Source organism: Nerophis ophidion, linkage group LG17 (genome assembly GCF_033978795.1).
Source record: "Nerophis ophidion isolate RoL-2023_Sa linkage group LG17, RoL_Noph_v1.0, whole genome shotgun sequence".
Taxonomy (NCBI): Eukaryota; Metazoa; Chordata; class Actinopteri; order Syngnathiformes; family Syngnathidae; genus Nerophis; species Nerophis ophidion.
In genome coordinates, this window is record NC_084627.1 from 12914674 (window position 1) to 12933503 (window position 18830).

General features: G+C 44.4%; 1 protein-coding gene across 2 annotated transcripts; it reads right to left on the reverse strand.

Annotated features, from left to right (window-relative positions):
- Positions 1-216: 216 nt before the first annotated feature.
- LOC133536581 (alanine--glyoxylate aminotransferase 2, mitochondrial-like) lies at positions 217-18253 on the reverse strand. 2 transcript variants are annotated; one of them, XM_061877220.1, is made up of 6 exons: positions 18123-18253; positions 12462-12594; positions 4544-4635; positions 3963-4112; positions 3622-3720; positions 217-357 (listed from the first exon to the last, which is right to left on the reverse strand). In XM_061877220.1, the coding sequence occupies exons 2-6, from the start codon at positions 12514-12516 to the stop codon at positions 256-258; spliced, it is 498 nt and encodes a 165-aa protein (XP_061733204.1). In that variant the 5' UTR covers positions 12517-12594; positions 18123-18253; the 3' UTR covers positions 217-255. The 2 variants fall into 2 exon arrangements, with proteins under 2 accessions (XP_061733204.1, XP_061733205.1); XM_061877221.1 differs by lacking the exons at positions 12462-12594; positions 18123-18253 and adding an exon at positions 11132-11562.
- Positions 18254-18830: the final 577 nt, after the last annotated feature.

The following is an 18830-nucleotide window of genomic DNA, read 5'->3' on the forward strand; positions in this document are numbered from 1 at the left end:
ACTTAGTACTAGAGCATAACCATAATTTAGTGTACCGTTAATCAAAGCATGGCTACAGTAAGTAGGTGGTCCGAAACCAGAGTAAGTGTTTGACTTCTCTTTAAAACTCCTGTGTTTCTTGTCATTTTACAACACAACTTTTTGTAACGGTTAGCTGAAGGTAGATTAGTCGTCCTGACAATAACATATTTACCAAAACACAAGACGGACACGCTGTTGATGACACCATCTCTTTTATTTGCTTCATGTGAAACGTTATCTTCTCTCCATGTAGTTCTGGATGGACTTGTTAAAGACGGACAGGAAGAAATTGGCATCCTCCAAGGTTATGCACATGGGTGGTTTAATGCGGAAGGTCTAAAAATAAGCAAACATAGCAGAAGAGATTAGGACCATCCTGTTAATGGTCAAGTCGGTAACAGGTACATAAAAGGGGACCTATGATGATTATAATTGCGTCATTTCTGAGATGCATTAACACATGCAGTGCATCTGGAAAGCATTCAGTCAGTTTTTTCAAACTTTATTATGTTAAAAATACAGCCTTTTTCCAAAATGGGGGAAAAAAAATCATTTTTGCCCTTAAGATTCTACAGACTATATTCCATTATGACATTGTCAAAATGTTTTGGGATAAAATTACAAATTTATTAAAAATAAAAATCACATACAAACCCCGTTTTCATATGTGTTGGGAAATTGTGTTAGATGTAAATATAAACAGAATACAATGAATTGCAAATCCTTTTCAACCCATATTCAATTGAATGCACTACAAAGACAAGATATTTGATGTTCAAACTCCTAAACTTAATTTTTTTTTGCAAATATTAATTAACTTAGAATTTCATGGCTGCAACACGTGCCAAAGTAGTTGGGAAAAGGCATGTTCACCACTGTGTTACATCACCTTTTCTTTTAACAACACTCAATAAACGTTTGGGAACTGAGGAAACTAATTGTTGAATCTTTGAAAGTGGAATTCTTTCCCATTTTTGTTTTATGTAGAGCTTCAGTCGTTCAACATCCGGTGTCTTGTTGTCGTATTTTACGCTTCATAATGCGCCACACATTTTCGATGGGAGACAGGGCTGGACTGCAGGCGGGCCAGGAAAGTACCCGCACTCTTTTGCTATGAAGCCACGCTGTTGTAACACTTGTCTTGCTGAAATAAGCAGGGGCGTCCATGATAACGTTGCTTGGATGACAACATATGTTGCTCCAAAACCTGTATGGACCTTTCAGAATTAATGGTGCCTTCACAGATTAGTAAATTACCCATGCCTTGGGCACTAATACACCCCCATACCATCACAGAGGCTGGCTTTTGAACTTTGCGCCTATAACAATCCAAATGTTTTTCTTACTCTTTGTTCTGGAGGACACCACGTCCTCTGTTTCCAAATATAATTTGAAATGTTGACCCGTCAGACCACAGAACACCTTTCTACTTTGCATCAGTCCATCTTAGGTGACCTCGGGCCCAGCCAAGCCGGCGGCGTTTCAGGATGTTGTTGATAAATGGGTTCAACTTTGCATTGTAGAGTTTTAACTTGCATTTAGAGATGTAGTGACAGTGGTCTTTTGAAGTGTTCCTGAGCCCATGTGGTGATATCTTTTACACACTGATGTCGGTTTCTGATGCAGTACCGCCTAAGGATCAAAAGTCCATAATATCGTTGATTACGTGCAGTGATTTCCCCAGATTTTCCTTTTTGATGATTTTACGGACCGTAGATCATAAAATCCCTAAATTCCTTGCAATAACTCGTTGAAAAATGTTGTTTTAAAACTGTTTGACAATTTGCTTACAACGTGGTGACCCTCACCCCATCCTTGTTTGTGAATTACTTAGCATTTCATGGAAGCTGCTTTTATACCCAATCATGGCACCAACCTGTTCCCAATTAGCCTGCACACCTGTGGGATGTTCTATATAAGTTATGAGCATTCCTCAACTTTATCAGTATTTATTGCCACCTTTCCCAACTTCTTTGTCAGGTGTTACTGGCATCAATTTCTAAAGTTAATGATTATTTGCAAAAAAAAAAAGTTTATCAGTTTGAACATCAAATATGTTGTCTTTGTAACATATTCAACTGAATATGGGTTGTAAATGATTTGCAAATCATTGTATTCCGTTTATATTTACATCTAACACAATTTCCCAACTCATATGGAAACGGGGTTTGTACATATATGTATATACTGTATATATACACATTTTTACACACGTTTATGTACTGTATACATATATACATAAATGTGTATATATACCCGTATATATATTTATATATATATATATATAAATATATATATATATATATATATATATATATATATATACATTTATATATATATATATATATATATACACACATTTATGTATATATACATATATATACACATTTATGTATATATACATATATGTATATAAATGTGTCTATATACATATATTTATGTATATACAAATGTATATATCTACATATATATGTCTATATATGTATATATACATGCATATATAAATGTAAATATATTCATATAAATGTATATATACACATGCAAATATATACATATAAATGTATATATACACATGCAAATATATACATATAAATGTATATATATACATGCATATATATACATATACATGTATGTATACATATATGTTTATGTACATATATACATACATATAAATGTATATATACATATGTATGTATATACATATATATGTATATATACATATATATACATACATATATACATACTGTACATATATACATATATATGTCTATATACATACTGTACATGTATACATATATATGTATACATACATGTATATGTATATATATGTACAGTATGTATATATACATACTGTACATATATATATACATGTATATATATATATATATACATATACGTACACACACACACACACACACACACACACACACACACACACACACACACACACACACACACACACACACACACACACACACACACACACACACACACATTTATATATATATATGCATATATATACATATAAATGTATGTATACATATAGATGTATATGTACATATATACATACATATAAATATACATACAGTACATATATATACATATTTATATATACATATATATACGTACTGTACATATATATGTATGTATATATACTTACATATGTATATATGTACAGTATGTATATATACACACACACAAACACACACACATACACACACATATATATATATATATATATATATATATATATATATATATATATATATATATATATATATATATTGGGGGGCCTTGCATGGCAACTCCCACCCTCAGTGTGGGAATGTGTGTGTGAATGGGTGAATGTGTGTAAAAAATGACAATTGATTGAAAGATTATTTGGTGAACAATTCAAGTAAAAAAGTGTGACAACATACCCTGGTGTTTCCATATCATACATTTGTTTACCCAAATTGAAATTGTGCACTCAATTCTTGCTATTAAAAATAACTGAAGATCAAATCATTTGACATATGCATCAATGAGGTCCATCGAGAGTCTGCTGCAGTTCCGGCCCTTACTCGACCCAAATAAACCATCTTAATTGCAGTTAAGTACCTGTCCATACAGCCCACCCTTTCCAATGAGGACGCCCATGTCCTTGATGTCCTCAAAGAGCTGATTCATGTCCTGAGATGATAGAGGGGCTCTGCTGGCCTGTGCCGGTTACAGAAGAGGAATGGAACATTATTTTGAGCGAGAATTGAGAATACACGGTTAAATGTGTTTGGCAGTTACCATGGTGACACATGGAGCTACCTATAAAAGCACTTATCCACTGCCTGTAAAATTGATTTACTTCCTACTTTAGTACTAATGCCAACATTGGAAAAAAGACATGATTAGATGATAGATTGTTATTTATTATTTTCATATGACAGTATTATAAACACTTTTACCTTGTCTTGGACCATTTCAACACCGATCTGCAGGCCTTTGCCTCGGACGTCACCGATGACCTCATACTCGTCTCTGAGTTTGGCAAGTTCCACCATAAGGTAGGTGCCGACCTTCAGACTGTTTTGCTGCGTGCCGCCTTCTTTGATTGTCTAAAAGACGGTCATACAAATGTGTCGAGACAATATTAGTTGAAGACAACTCGATCAGGGATTGGACTACAAACCTTGCTTTGCCACCAAATCTCACCCAGAAATTAGAATCATTGAAGATTTGGAATGACTAATATGTTTAATTTGCATGATAGAAATGTCAGTTTTACATTTAAGTAAACATTTTTGCACCGTTTAACCAGCTCTATTTCAAAAGTACTGATTTGGCACCAGTATCGGTTAAGGTGGAACAAAAAAAAAAAAAACATCCGTAGAGCTAAGGCACAACAGCAGTTAACGTTAGCATTTGTGTTCATTGACGTTTTGGCAAAGACACATTTTTATGTCAACAATAGGATTCGTTCTTTGTGTTTTTACCAATATTTCAGCCTCTTTTCATATTGAAAAGTGAGAGGGAGAGGTATTCTTACATCAAGGACGGATGAAGCAATGGAACAAGCCACTGGATTCCCTCCAAAGGTGTTGAAGTGACTGCCCTTCTTTGATAAACATTCTGCAATCTCTGCAAGTAAGTCCAAACATTGTATTAATGATAATGCATACAAAACATGTGTTAGCATCAAGGATACATTTTAAATCAAGCTCTATACAAGGTGTGTCTCAAAAGTGCTGAAATCTGAACGACCAGTTTTCCTTGTCAAAGTAATCCCAGTTTTCAGCCTCAAAACAGCAATTTCTGTCCGTTTCTACCGAATCCAAACCCACTCGGGGCCACGAAACCAATTTAAATCATGCTACATATAGGGTTTCTTTTGGCGTATTGTTACATTTGGTTTTCGTCCTGTTTTTGTACTTTTCATGTTGTCTTGTTCGATTCCTAAGTGACAAGCCACACCAATTGGCCAATACAAGGCTTCCGATTTTTCTACGTTTCCCACAATGCATAGGCCATATTGGTAGGCTTTGTTTGTAAACACGCTCATCGTTGTTGATCATTCATCCCAGTGATAATCATAATACCGACGAGGTGTGCGATTGTCGACTGCCACAATCGCCAGATTCGAAGCGAGAGTCATTGGTGGAGCATAATATATATATATATATATATATATATATATATATATATACTTTTTTTTTTTTTTTTTTTTACAATTGTTTTTAAAATGGCTGTGCAGCACTTTGGAAACGTTATTGTTGTTTAAATGTGCTATATAAATAAAGTGGATTGGATTGGATTGGAGATGGATGAAATGAGCTTTTATGGCATTCCTAAGTGTATTTCTGGACAACCGATCAAATCCATCCATCGTCAACCGCTTATCCAGAATCGGGTCGCGGGGACAACAGCTCCAGCAGAGATCCCTCGGCTTACCTCTCCAGAGCCACATTAGCAACTTCCTCCTGGGGGATCCCGAAGCGTTGCCAGGCCAGAGAGGAGATGTGATCCCCCCATCTGGTCCTTGGCCTGCCGCGGGGTATCGTCCCAGTGGGACGTGCAACGAAATGCCCGAACCACTAAGCAGGCTCCTTTCCAAGTGAAGGAGCAGCGGCTCTACTCCGAGTCTCTCTCGGGTGACTGAACCTCTCACCCTATCTCAAAGGGAGATGCCAGCCACCCTTCTGAAAAACTCATTTCGGCCGCTTGTATCCGCGATCTTACTCTTTCGGTCATGACCCACATTTCATGACCAAAGGTGAAAGTAGGAATGTAGATAGCTCGGTAAACCGAGAGCTTTGCCTTCTGGCTCAGCTATCATTTCGTCACATCAGTGCGGCAGAGAGACTGCAATACTGCCCCAGCTGCTCCGATTCTCCGGCTGATTTCCTTCTCCATCTTTCCCTCACTCGTGAACAAAACCCCAAGATACTTAAACTCCTCCACTTGGGACAGATTCTCGTTCTCTACCTGGACTGTACAAACCATCGGTTTCCTGCTGAGAACCATGGCCTCAGATTTGGAGATTCTGATCCTCATTCCAGCCTCTGAACACTCGGCTGCGAACCGATCCAGTGAGAGCTGAAGTTCACGAACAGAAGGTGCGATCAGTACCACATCATCTGCAAAAAGCAGTGATGCAACCTTTACCCCCTGGGACTATACTACATTCTCCGCCATGGTCACGATTCTGCCTAGAAATCCTGTCCATGAAAGTCACAAACCGATCAGATGTGACGTGCCATTGACAACTTTGTGTTTGTTCAGATCATTTTCTACCGCTTGTCCCTTTCAGAGTCGCGGGGGGTGCTGGAGCCTATCTCAGCTGCATTCGGGCGGAAGGCGGTGTACACCCTGGACAAGTCGCCACCTCATCACAGGGCCCACACAGATAGACAGACAACATTCACACTCACATTCACACAATGGGGCCAATTTAGTGTTGCCAATCAACCTATCCCCAGGTGCTTGTCTTTGGAGGTGGAAGGAAGCTGGAGTAACCGGGGGGAACCCACGCAGTCACAGAGAGAACATGCAAACTCCACACAGAAAGATCCTGAGCGCAGGATTGAACCCAGGACCTTCGTACTGTGAGGCAGACGCACTAACCCCTTGTTCACCATGCTGCCCCCTGTTCGGATCATTTTATTTCAGGTAATTAAGAAAATTTTGCAAGTAGAAATTAATCTTAAATAAATGACAGCCCCACTTTGCATTAACTTTATGTGCTTGGTCAAAGAACTTTGATAGTAGTTGTGTTGATAACGGAAACTGTACTCATTTCTCTCATAGCCGCCCGCCACATGAAACAAAGCTGAAGCGACGTGAGTACGACATTCTCTCAATCCTGCCTCACAGTTACAGTGTGCTGAGGTGGCTTTGGATTGGTTATCCGTGATTTATCCAGGGTGTCAAACTTGGGTCGGATCATTTCTGCGAGTGCATGACTTTAGCCTTGAAACACCAGGTCCACTGCAAGGTGTTGTGTATGTGCAGCACAATAACAACACAATGTTGTCTCTTTAACACCCTTTTGCAACTTCCTCATATTATGACAACCGTCCTACTTGATGACCCAACCTTAAAGGGACAGTAACCTATTACCTTAACTAACACACATGTTATGAACATCACATTTTACCCTCATTAGGTATAAACAAACCCCGCCTTTTTATTTTTACAATTACATAGTGCCCATGCCAGCCCGGTGGGCCCCTTTGCTCGCTGAGCAGTTATTCACCACAGGTGGCACGAGCCACTCTCTAGGCCCAGCTGGCCATATAAGAACTGCCCCTGGGGTCGGGACTGGTGCACGAGACGCAACAGCTGGAATCTGTTGCAATCAATTTGCATTTCATCGGGACCCATCTTCCAACTGGCAAGTTGCCAGCTTGTTCCGGCGGTTGCGATACCTGACCCGCATCCAGTCCCTCACCACCAGACAAATGTGAAAAATGTAATTGGCCCTTCATCTTGGCTTGTGATCTCCGTACCCGCCTGTAGTGTTGGCTCCTTCTGCGCTTGGGCTGGCCCAGCCGCCAAACAGTCCTGCAGCTGCCTCAGTTCTCGTCCAATCATGAGCAAGGCCAGCGACTCTCCTGTAGTGGTGTGCTTGGATGCCCAGATGGTCAAAAGGGTTTGGTTTAGGGTTTTGCCTAATGTCTGCCCCTCCTCCAAACAGGCCTAAATTCCATTCGTTTTTTATAAACTTTTTTTTTTCTCTCAGGATGTACCCCGCCTACCGCCCGAATGCAGTTGAGATAGGTCCAGCAAAAATGGATAGATGGATGTATGGAAGGATGATTAATGGCAATTTAATGTGCTTGATAGAGCACTTTGCCAGAAACTCTGCAAACTCGGCTGAATGGAATTGGGGACCATTGTCCATTGTGATGGCCCGAGGTAACAACCAAAAAGCCTGTACAGGCGTTCAGTAATGGTGGGCGTCGTGGTGGAGCCCACCTCAAACACCTCAGGCCACTTTGAGTGCAAGACATGTATTACCCGTAAGAACCAGGCGTGTACTGGTGTGCCATGAAGTTCGCCACAGAGGTTGATTAGAGGGTCGCCGTGGCAGGTTGACTCGTTTTATCGCCCAGAAGGCAACAGGTGCCGTTACGTACCACCCCCACTTCAACGGCAATGTGTTGCCGCAACACGGTATCCCGTCAACGCTCCTTTGTTTTTACAACCCCCAAGTGTCCCTTGTGTCATGCAAAGTACACCGTCCCTCAAAGCCTCTGATATGACACATTGTGCCCAGACCACGCATGCCGACCCCCAACAGGACAGTTAATCACGCACTGATATGGCAGTAGGTTGTAATCCACCTTGACTGGCCAGACCTCCCGGACATACAGTAAGTGCAAATGGTTGTGAGAACCTCATCATCTGCTGAGGCCTGCTGTAGCTGTGTCAAGGAAACCACGGTATTTAGAGCTCTGTGCATGACCTGGACCCAGTACTCTTTTTCCTCTGATGACAGTCACTTAGCTGCTGTTTGCTGCTTAGTGACTGCGACGGCCCCTTGACAGAAGGTCAGCAACCAGATTGGAACGACCCGGTAGGAATTTAAATTTGAAGTTGTATGGATTTAGGTGATCAACCCAAGATGATGATCTTGGGATGATCATCTCAACAGCCTTATGGGCATGTGTCCTGCTCCATGGGTGGCCAGCAATTACGTCAACGCTTGATGATCTGTGCGGATGGTAAAGGCCCTTCCATACAGGTACAAACACAGACTACTTCTGTTCTCCCGGGATAAGGGCTCTTGAGGCGAAAGCAACAAGACCCTCTGCCCTGTCAAAAGTTTGGCAGAGCACCGCACCCAGAGCCAGGCCGGAACTGCGCATGTGACCAGGGTGGGTGGAAGACATGCTAAAGTGTGACAAAGTATGCGGGGACGTGATCTGCCGCTTACTGATGTGCACTTATTCACTAAAGGCCGGGTCCGACTCTCACACTGTGTCCTTCTAGAGCAGGTGGCGGTCCGGCAGTGCCAAGATGGCTTCAGTGTGTAACACGATTGGAGTGATGCCATCTCCGGAGAGCTTGAAACCCAGGAACTCTACCTCCTCCATACCATGCACACATTTCTCACCATTAAGCATTACTCCATGTTGTCTGAAACGCTGGAACCTACTCCAGGTAAACGTCATACAGCGCAACTGAGGGCACATACACCACCACGTCATCGAGGAAGATGGAGACCCCTTGAATACCCGCTAGGATAAGGGACAAAACTTTCTGAAAGCAGTTTGGAGCTAAAACAGTCTAAAAGCAATGCGTATGTATCTGAAGACCATATCTGAAGACCACGATGTGCAACAAGAAATAAGGTGAGGTCCATTGTCTCTGGCGCCATAGGGACCTGAAGGTAGCCGTGTCGTAAGTCCATTTTACTGAAGATGGTGGAGACGTGAAAGCAACTTGCCAATTCTTTCGCCGTGGACAGGGGGTACTTGTCAGGAAGGATTGCTTTGTTAATGTCCGTCAGGTCCGCGTACATGTGGAGAACATCTCCTCCTTTCTTTGCGATGACCAGGTTGGACACCCGTGGAGAGGCGTCGACTGGTTCAATGACACCCGCTCCTTCCAGACGTCGCAGTTCCGGCTCTACTACATCGCTAACTGCCAGAGGTATACGTCCCAGAGGCTGGATAACAGGGCGCACCGCTGATTCCACCGTCGGCCATACTTGCCAACCCTCCTGATTTTTCCAGGAGACTCCAAGATTTCAGTTCCCGTCCCGAAAATCTTCCGGGGAAACCATTCTCCCGAATTTCTCCCGATTTTAAACTGGACAAAAATATTGGGGACGTGCCTTAAAGGCACTGCCTTTAGTCTACTCTACAACCTGTCATCATGTCCGCTTTTCGTCCATACAAACAGCGCGTCGCCCCAGTCACATAACATATGCGGCTTTCACACACACAAGTGAATGCAAGGCATACTTGATCAACAGCCATACAGGTCACACTGAGGGTGGCCTTATAAACAACGTTAACACTGTTACAAATATGCGCCACACTGTGAACCCACACCAAACAAGAATGACAAACACATTTCGGGAGAATATCCACACCGTAACACAATATAAACACAAAAGACCAAATACCCAGAACCCCTTGCAATACTAACTCTTTCGGGATGCTACATTATACACCCCCGTGCTACCACCAAACCCCATTCCCCACAATCCCGCCCACCTCAACCCCAACCCCCCAATCTGCCGAATCCGAAGGTCTCAAGGTTGGGAAGTATGCCGTCGGCTGGTGGGTGAATCCCGTCATAGACCGAAGCCATCTGGAGAGAGTATGCGGACACAGCTTCGGTAAGACTACTGTTAGCTTCTACCTTGCTAGCTAGCTAACAAAAGTCAGATGAAGTTGTGTGAAAAAATAACTTTACCTTCTACCATCCTAGTCACGTCCGTTGTGTCCTTGGGCAAGACACTTCACCCTAGCTCCTGATGGGTCCTATTTAGCGCCTTGCATGGCAGCTCCCGCCGTCAGTGTGTGAATGTGTGTGAATGGGTGAATGTGGAAATACTGTCAAAGCGCTTTGGGCTCCTTAAAAAGGGGTAGAAAAGCGCTATACAAGTACAACCCCTTTACCATTTATTATACGTTAGAGTTCAAGATGGTGACAACTCTGGGAAAGAAGCTGTCTCTGAGCCTGTTTGTTCTGGCTCTGATGCACCTGTAGCGCCTGCCCGATGGTAGCAGGTCGAACAGCCAGGGTGTGTGTTGTCTTTGGTGATGTTTTTCGCTTTCTTCAGGCAACGGGAGTTATGTAAATCCTCCAGGGAGGGCAGGGGGCAGCCGATGATTTTTTGTGCAGACTTTTTGACCCTCTGAATCGCCCGTTTGTCTGATCCAGTGCAGCTGGCGTACCACACTGTCATGCAATACAGCAGCAAGCTCTTCGCCTTGCCTTAGTGCTTTTATTCAAAACTTAATGTTTTTATGTTCTGTAGCTTCTTTAGAGCTATTGAATTTAATTGTTGTGAAGAGTGGCAAGACAGCCATTCCATTGGCACTGGCTTACCATAGGACTTATTGGTGGAAATCCTATGTGTAAGTATTCACAGCCTTTGCTCATTAATGTGTTGATGTACCTTTGGCAGCCATTGCAGTCTTTTTGAATACAACGCCACAAGCTTGGCACACCTATCGTTGGGCAGTTTTTCCCGTTCCTCTTTGCAGCACCTCTTCAGCTCCATCTTGTGGGTTGGTAAGCATCAGTGCAGCCATTTTCAGATCCCTCCAGAGATGTTCAATGGGATTCAAGTCTTGACTCTGGCTGAGACACTCAAGGACATTTACAGAGTTGTCCTGAAGCCACTCCTTTGATATCTTGGCTGTGTGCTTAGGGTCCAAGTCCTGCTGAGTTAAAGAGCGCTCTAGAGCAGTTTTCATCTAGAATGTCCCTGTACATTTCTGCATTTATCTTTCCCTCTATCATAATTAGTCGCCCAGTTTCTACTACTGAAAAACATCCCCACAGCATGATGCTGGCCCCACCGTGCTTCACTGTGAAAACGGTATTGGCCTGGCGGTGAGCTACAAACACGCCAAAGAGTTCCATCTTGGTCTCATCAGACCAGAGAATCTTGTTTTTCATGGTCTGAGCGTCTTTCAGGTACATTTTGGCAATCTTTTTACTAAGGAATGACTTCCATCTGGTTATAAACAGGTCTGATTGGTGGATTGCTGCGGAAATGGTTGTCCTTCTGTAAGGTTCTCCTCTTTCCACAAAGGAATGCTGTGTTTGGTCACCTCCCTTACTAGGACCCATCTCCATTGATCGCTCAGTTTAGACGCTGGCCAGTTCTAGGAAGACTCCAGGTGGTTCCGAACGTCTTCCATTTACGGATGATGGAGGCCACTGTGTTCATTGCCACCTTCAAGGCAGCAGATACTTTTCTTTACCATTCCTCAGATTTTTGCCTCAAAAAAATCCTGTCTTGGAGGTCTACAGACAACTCCTTCAATGTCATTGTTGGTTTGTACTCTACCATGCACTGTCATGTATACTATAGGACCTTAAAATAGACAGATGTGTGCTTTTCCAATTCATGTCCAACCAACTAAATTTATTACAGGTGGACTCCAATTAAGCTGTAGAAACATCTTAAGTATAATCAGTTGAAACAGGATGCACCTGAGCTCACTTTTAGGCTTCATGGTAAAGGCTGTGAACACTCCAGCACTGATTTCTTAGTTTTAACATTTTCAAATAAATTAGCAAATAATTCTATATATATATATATATTTCACATTGTCATTAGGGGGTATTTTGTGTAAAATTTTGGGAACAAAATGTATGTATAAAATTTTAGAACAAGGATGTAACATAACAAAATGTAGAATAAAATGTGTGAATACTTTCTGAATGGACTGTACAATGTGTGAAGTAGACAAAAATAGTTTTTTCTAGCCTCTCACCCCGTGTAGTGACTACCGCTCCCATTGGGAACCCGTTTCCAATTCCTTTGGCCATGGTAACGATGTCAGGAAGGACATCGTGACCTTGAAAACCCCAGAAGTGGCTCCCTGTGCGTCCGAATCCAGTCTGCACCTGAAAACGTGACATAAAGTGTAAACCAAACTTTGTCCATCGCTTGGTGGAAACTACAAAAGTTGCCACATTGTGTGAATCATAAAAAAAAAAACAGAATCCAATTAATTGCAAATTTTTTTCAACCTATATTCAATTGAATAGACTGCAAAGACAAGCAAGTTAATGTTCGATCTGATCAACTTTTCTTATTTTTTGCAAATATTAGCATTTGGAATTTGATGCCTACAACATGACTCAAAAAATCTGGCACTAGTGGAAAAAAAGACTGAAAAAGTTGAGGAATGCTCATCAAACACTTATTTGGAACATCCCACAGGTGAACAGGCAAATTGGGAAAAGGTGTGTGCCGTGATTGGGTATAAAAACAGCTTCCAAGAAATGCTCAGTCATTTACAAACAAGGATGGAGCGAGGGTCACCACTTTGTGCACAAATGTGTGAGTAAATTGCCCAACAGTTTAAGAACACCAATTTTTAACAAGCTATTGCAGGAATTAAAGGGTTTCACCATCTACGGTCCGTAATATCATCAAAAGGTTCAAAGAATCTAGAGAAATCCCTGCACATATCATTGAATGCCGTGACCTTTGAGCCCTCAGGCAGTGTTGTATGAAAAACCGAAATCAGTGTGTAAAAGATATCACCACATGGGCTCAGGAACACTTCAGAAAACCACTGTCAGTAACTACAGTTTGTCGCTACATCTGTGAGTGTAAGTTAAAACTCTACTATGCAAAGTGAAAGCCCTTTATCAACAACAGCCACAAACGCCGCCCTTTGCTGGGCCCGAGCTCATCTAAGATGGACTGATGCAAAGTGGAAAAGTGTTCTGTGGTCTGACGAGTCCACATTTCAAATTGTTTTTGGAAACTGTGAACATCGTGTCCTCTGGACCAAAGAGGAAAAGAACTATCCGGATTCTCATAAGCACAAAGTTCAAAAGCCAGCATCTGGGATGGTATGGGGGTGTATTAGTGCCCAAGGCATGGGTAACCTACACATCTGTGAAGGCACCATTAATGCTGAAAGGTACCTACTGGTTTTGAACCAACATATGTTGCCATCCAAGCAACGTCTTTTTCATGGATTGCCCCTGCTTATTTCAGCAAGACAACGCCAAGCCACGTGTTACAACAGCGTGGCTTCATAGTAAAAGAGTGCGGGTACTAGCCTGGCCTGCCTGTAGTCCAGACCTGTGTCCCATTGAAAATGTCTGGCGCATTATGAAGCGTCAAATAGGACAACGGAGACTGTTGAACAACTTAAGCTGTACATCAAGCAAGAATGGGAAAGAATTCCACCTGAAAAGCTTCAAACATTGGTCTCCTCAGTTTCCAAACGTTTACTGAGTGTTGTTAAAAGGAAAGGCCATGTAACACAGTGGTAAAAATGCAACTTTTGCAATGTGTTATCCATCCATCCATCCATCCATCCATCCATCATCTTCCGCTTATCCGAGGTCGGGTCGCGGGGGCAACAGCCTAAGCAGGGAAACCCAGACTTCCCTCTCCACAGCCACTTCGTCTAGCTCTTCCCGGGGGATCCCGAGGCGTTCCCAGGCCAGCCGGGAGACATAGTCTTCCCAACGTGTCCTGGGTCTTCCCCGTGGCCTCCTACCGGTTGGACGTGCCCTAAACACCTCCCCAGGGAGGCGTTCGGGTGGCATCCTGACCAGATGCCCGAACCACCTCATCTGGCTCCTCTCGATGTGAAGGAGCAGCGGCTTTACTTTGAGCTCCTCCCGGATGGCAGAGCTTCTCACCCTATCTCTAAGGGAGAGCCCCGCCACACAGCGGAGGAAACTCATTTCGGCCGCTTGTACCCGTGATCTTATCCTTTCGGTCAAAGCTCATGACCATAGGTGAGGATGGGAACGTAGATCGGCCGGTAAATTGAGAGCTTTGCCTTCCGGCTCAGCTCCTTCTTCACCACAACGGATCGGTACAACGTCCGCATTACTGAAGATGCCGCACCGATCCGCCTGTCGATCTCACGATCCACTCTTCCCTCACTCGTGAACAAGACTCCTAGGTACTTGAACTCCTCCACTTGGGGCAGGGTCTCCTCCCCAACCCGGAGATGGCACTCCACCCTTTTCCGGGCGAGAACCATGGACTCGGACTTGTAGGTGCTGATTCTCATTCCGGTCGCTTCACACTCGGCTGCGAACCGATCCAGCAAGAGCTGAAGATCCCGGTCAGATGAAGCCATCAGGACCACATCATCTGCAAAAAGCAGAGACCTAATCCTGCGGTTACCAAACCGGAACCCCTCAACGCCTTGACTTCGCCTAGAAATTCTGTCCATAAAAGTTATGAACAGAATCGGTGACAAAGGACAGCCTTGGCGGAGTCCAACCCTCACTGGAAATGTGTTGGACTTACTGCCGGCAATGCGGACCAAGCTCTGGCACTGATCGTACAGGGAACGGACCGCCACAATAAGACAGTCCGATACCCCATTCTCTCAGAGCACTCCCCACAGGACTTCCCGAGGGACACGGTCGAATGCCTTCTCCAAGTCCACAAAGCACATGTAGACTGGTTGGGCAAACTCCCATGCACCCTCAAGAACCCTGCCGAGAGTATAGAGCTGGTCCACAGTTCCACGACCAGGACGAAAACCACACTGTTCCTCCTGAATCCGAGGTTCGACTATCCGACGGAGCCTCCTCTCCAGTACACCTGAATAAACCTTACCGGGAAGGCTGAGGAGTGTGATCCCACGATAGTTGGAACACACCCTCCAGTCCCCCTTCTTAAAGAGAGGAACCACCACCCCGGTCGGCCAATCCAGAGGTACCGCCCCCGATGTCCACGCGATGCTGCAAAGTCTTGTCAACCAAGACAGCCCCACAGCATCCAGAGCCTTAAGGAACTCCGGGCGGATCTCGTCCACCCCTGAGGCCTTGCCACCGAGGAGCTTTTTAACTACCTCAGCGACCTCTGCCCCAGAAATAGGAGAGTCCACCACAGATTCCCCAGGCACTGCTTCCTCATAGGAAGACGTGTTGGTGGGATTGAGGAGGTCTTCGAAGTATTCCTTCCACCTATCCACAACATCCGCAGTCGAGGTCAGCAGAACACCATCCGCACCATACACGGTGTTGATAGTGCACTGCTTCCCCTTCCTGAGGCGGCGGACGGTGGTCCAGAATCGCTTCGAAGCCGTCCGGAAGTCGTTTTCCATGGCTTCCCCGAACTCTTCCCATGTCCGAGTTTTTGCCTCCGCGACCGCTGAAGCTGCACAACGCTTGGCCTGTCGGTACCTGTCCACTGCCTCCGGAGTCCTATGAGCCAAAAGGACCCGATAGGACTCCTTCTTCAGCTTGACGGCATCCCTCACCGCTGGTGTCCACCAAGGGGTTTTAGGATTGCCGCCCCGACAGGCACCAACTACCTTGCGGCCACAGCTCCGATCTTCCGCCTCGACAATAGAGGTGCGGAACATGGTCCACTTGGACTCAATGTCCAGCACCTCCCTCGTGACATGTTCAAAGTTCTTCCGGAGGTGGGAATTGAAACTTTGTCTGACAGGAGACTCTGCCAGACGTTCCCAGCAGACCCTCACAATGCGTTTGGGCCTCCCAGGTCCGTCCGGAATCCTCCCCCACCACCGCAGCCAACTCACCACCAGGTGGTGATCGGTAGAAAGTTCCGCCCCTCTCTTCACCCGAGTGTCCAAAACATGAGGCCGCAAATCCGATGACACAACTACAAAGTCGATCATGGAACTGCGGCCTAGGGTGTCCTGGTGCCAAGTGCACATATGGACACCCTTATGTTTGAACATGGTGTTTGTTATGGACAAACTGTGACGAGCACAAAAGTCCAATAACAAAACACCACTCGGGTTCAGATCCGGGCGGCCATTCTTCCCAATCACGCCTCTCCAGGTTTCACTGTCGCTGCCAACGTGAGCGTTGAAGTCTCCCAGTAGGACAAGGGAATCATCCGGGGGAGCACTTTCCAATACTCCCTCGAGTCTTCCCAAAAAGGGTGGGTACTCTGAACTCTTGTTTGGTGCATAAGCACAAACAACAGTCATGACCCGTCCCCCCTACCGAAGGCGGGGGGAGGCTACCCTTTCGCCCACCGGGTTGAACTCCAACGTACAGGCTTTGAGCCGGGGGGAAACAAGAATTGCCACCCCAGCAACGCCGGAGTGGAAGAGGGTCCAATCCCTCTCGAGAGAAGTGGTTCCAGAGCCCTTGCTGTGCGTCGAAGTGAGTCCGACTATATCCAGCCGGAATTTCTCGACTTCGCGCACTAGCTCAGGCTCTTTCCCCCCCAGTGACGTGACGTTCCACGTCCCAAGAGCTAGCTTCTGTAGCCGAGGATCGGACCGCCAAGTGCCCTGCCTTCGGCTGCCGCCCAGCTCACAATGCACCCGACCTCTATGGCCCCTGCTATGGGTGGTGAGCCCATTGGAGGGGTGACCCACGTTGCCTCTTCGGGCTGTGCCTGGCCGGGCCCCATGGGAACAGGCCCGGCCACCAGGCGCTCGCCATCGTGCCCCACCTCCGGGCCTGGCTCCAGAGGGGGGCCCCGGTGACCCGCGTCCGGGCGAGGGAAATCTGGGTCCATGATTTTTCTTCTTTATAAAGGTCTTCGAGCTGCTCTCTGTCTGATCCCTCACCTAGAACCTGTTTGCCTTGGGAGACCCTACCAGGGGGCTTTATGCCCCCGGACAACATAGCTCCTAGGATCATTGGGACACGCAAACTCCTCTACCACGATAAGGTTGCAGCTCAGAGAGGAGTTAGGGTTACTGCCATTAAATTGTAAGTTAATGCCATTAAATTGTAAGTTAATGATTATTTGCAAAAAAAAAAAAATGTGTTTCTTAGTTCTAACATTGAATATCTTGTCTTTGCAGTGTACTCAATTGAATACAAGTTGAAAAGGATTTGCAAATCATTGGATTCTGTTTTTATTTACGATTTGCACACGGTGCCAACTTCACTGGTTTTGGGTGTGCAGGATTCCTTATCTGTTGAGATAAAAAGCAATTATTACTGATACTCACCTCATCCTGTAGTTAAGCTCAAAGGATCATCAACAATACTCAACAATATAACTTTACAGTGTTCCCTCCCTACCCTGGTGGTAGGTGATGCTGTTTATTTTTACAAATAATAAATGCATTTAAAGTCTTAGTAAGCCCCCCACAAAACTTTTACACACACTGACAAACACTTACCATGAATTGATAAATGTGGACCCCGACTTAACTTATTGGGGTGTTACCATTTAGTGGTCAATTGTACAAAATATGTACAGAACTGTGCAATCTACTAATAAAAGTCTCAATCAATCAATCCATCTTTTGGTCTTAACAGACTTTATACCCTCTGAAACTTATGTAATTCAAACATGGAAGGCTAAATGTGTGCTCAAACCTCATCGTACTCAATGTCACTTGGTAATTCTCGATGCAGCAAGACGGTAATAAGTGACTGAAGTGGCGAGGGAACACTGTACATGGCACATAAATACATATTGATAGGTAAAATATAAGTCTAACCTCATCGGCTATACAGACGCCTCCTTTCTCTCTTACAAGTTTGTAAGCCTCCTTGAGATAGTTTTTAGGATACTGCACTGCTCCCGCAACTCCCTATAAAAAAACAAAATATGTCAGTGTTTTGTTTTTCTTATTATATACAGTGGAACCCAGATTTACGAACTGAATTGGTTCTTATACATGGTTCGCGAATAGAAAAGTTAGTGAAGCAGAGTTCCCATTAAGAAACAATGTACGTATGAATAATGAGTCCCTATTTTAATTAAGGTATGTACACTTTGAACACAATTTACATGACCGAAACATGAGAAGTGGGTGATGGATCAACTTTCTGTGTAATAAAAAAAGTCAAAACAACAACAAGCTGCTGTATGTGCTGCTCTGCCAAAATGTGCACACACCAAAGTCACTATGGGGCCCTCTCACCAACGAAATCAGAGCATACCTGCCAACACTCCCGATTTTTCCGGGAGACTCCCGAATTTCAGTGCCACTCCGGAAAATCTCCCGGGGCAACCATTCTCACAAATTTCTCCCGACTTCTACCCGGACGAAAATATTAGTGCCTGGAAGGCATACTTGGTCAACAGCCATACATGTCACACTGAGGGTGGCCGTTTAAGCAACTTTAACACTGTTACAAATATGCGCCACACTGTGAACCCACACCAAATAAGAATGACAAACACATTTCAGGAGAACATCCGC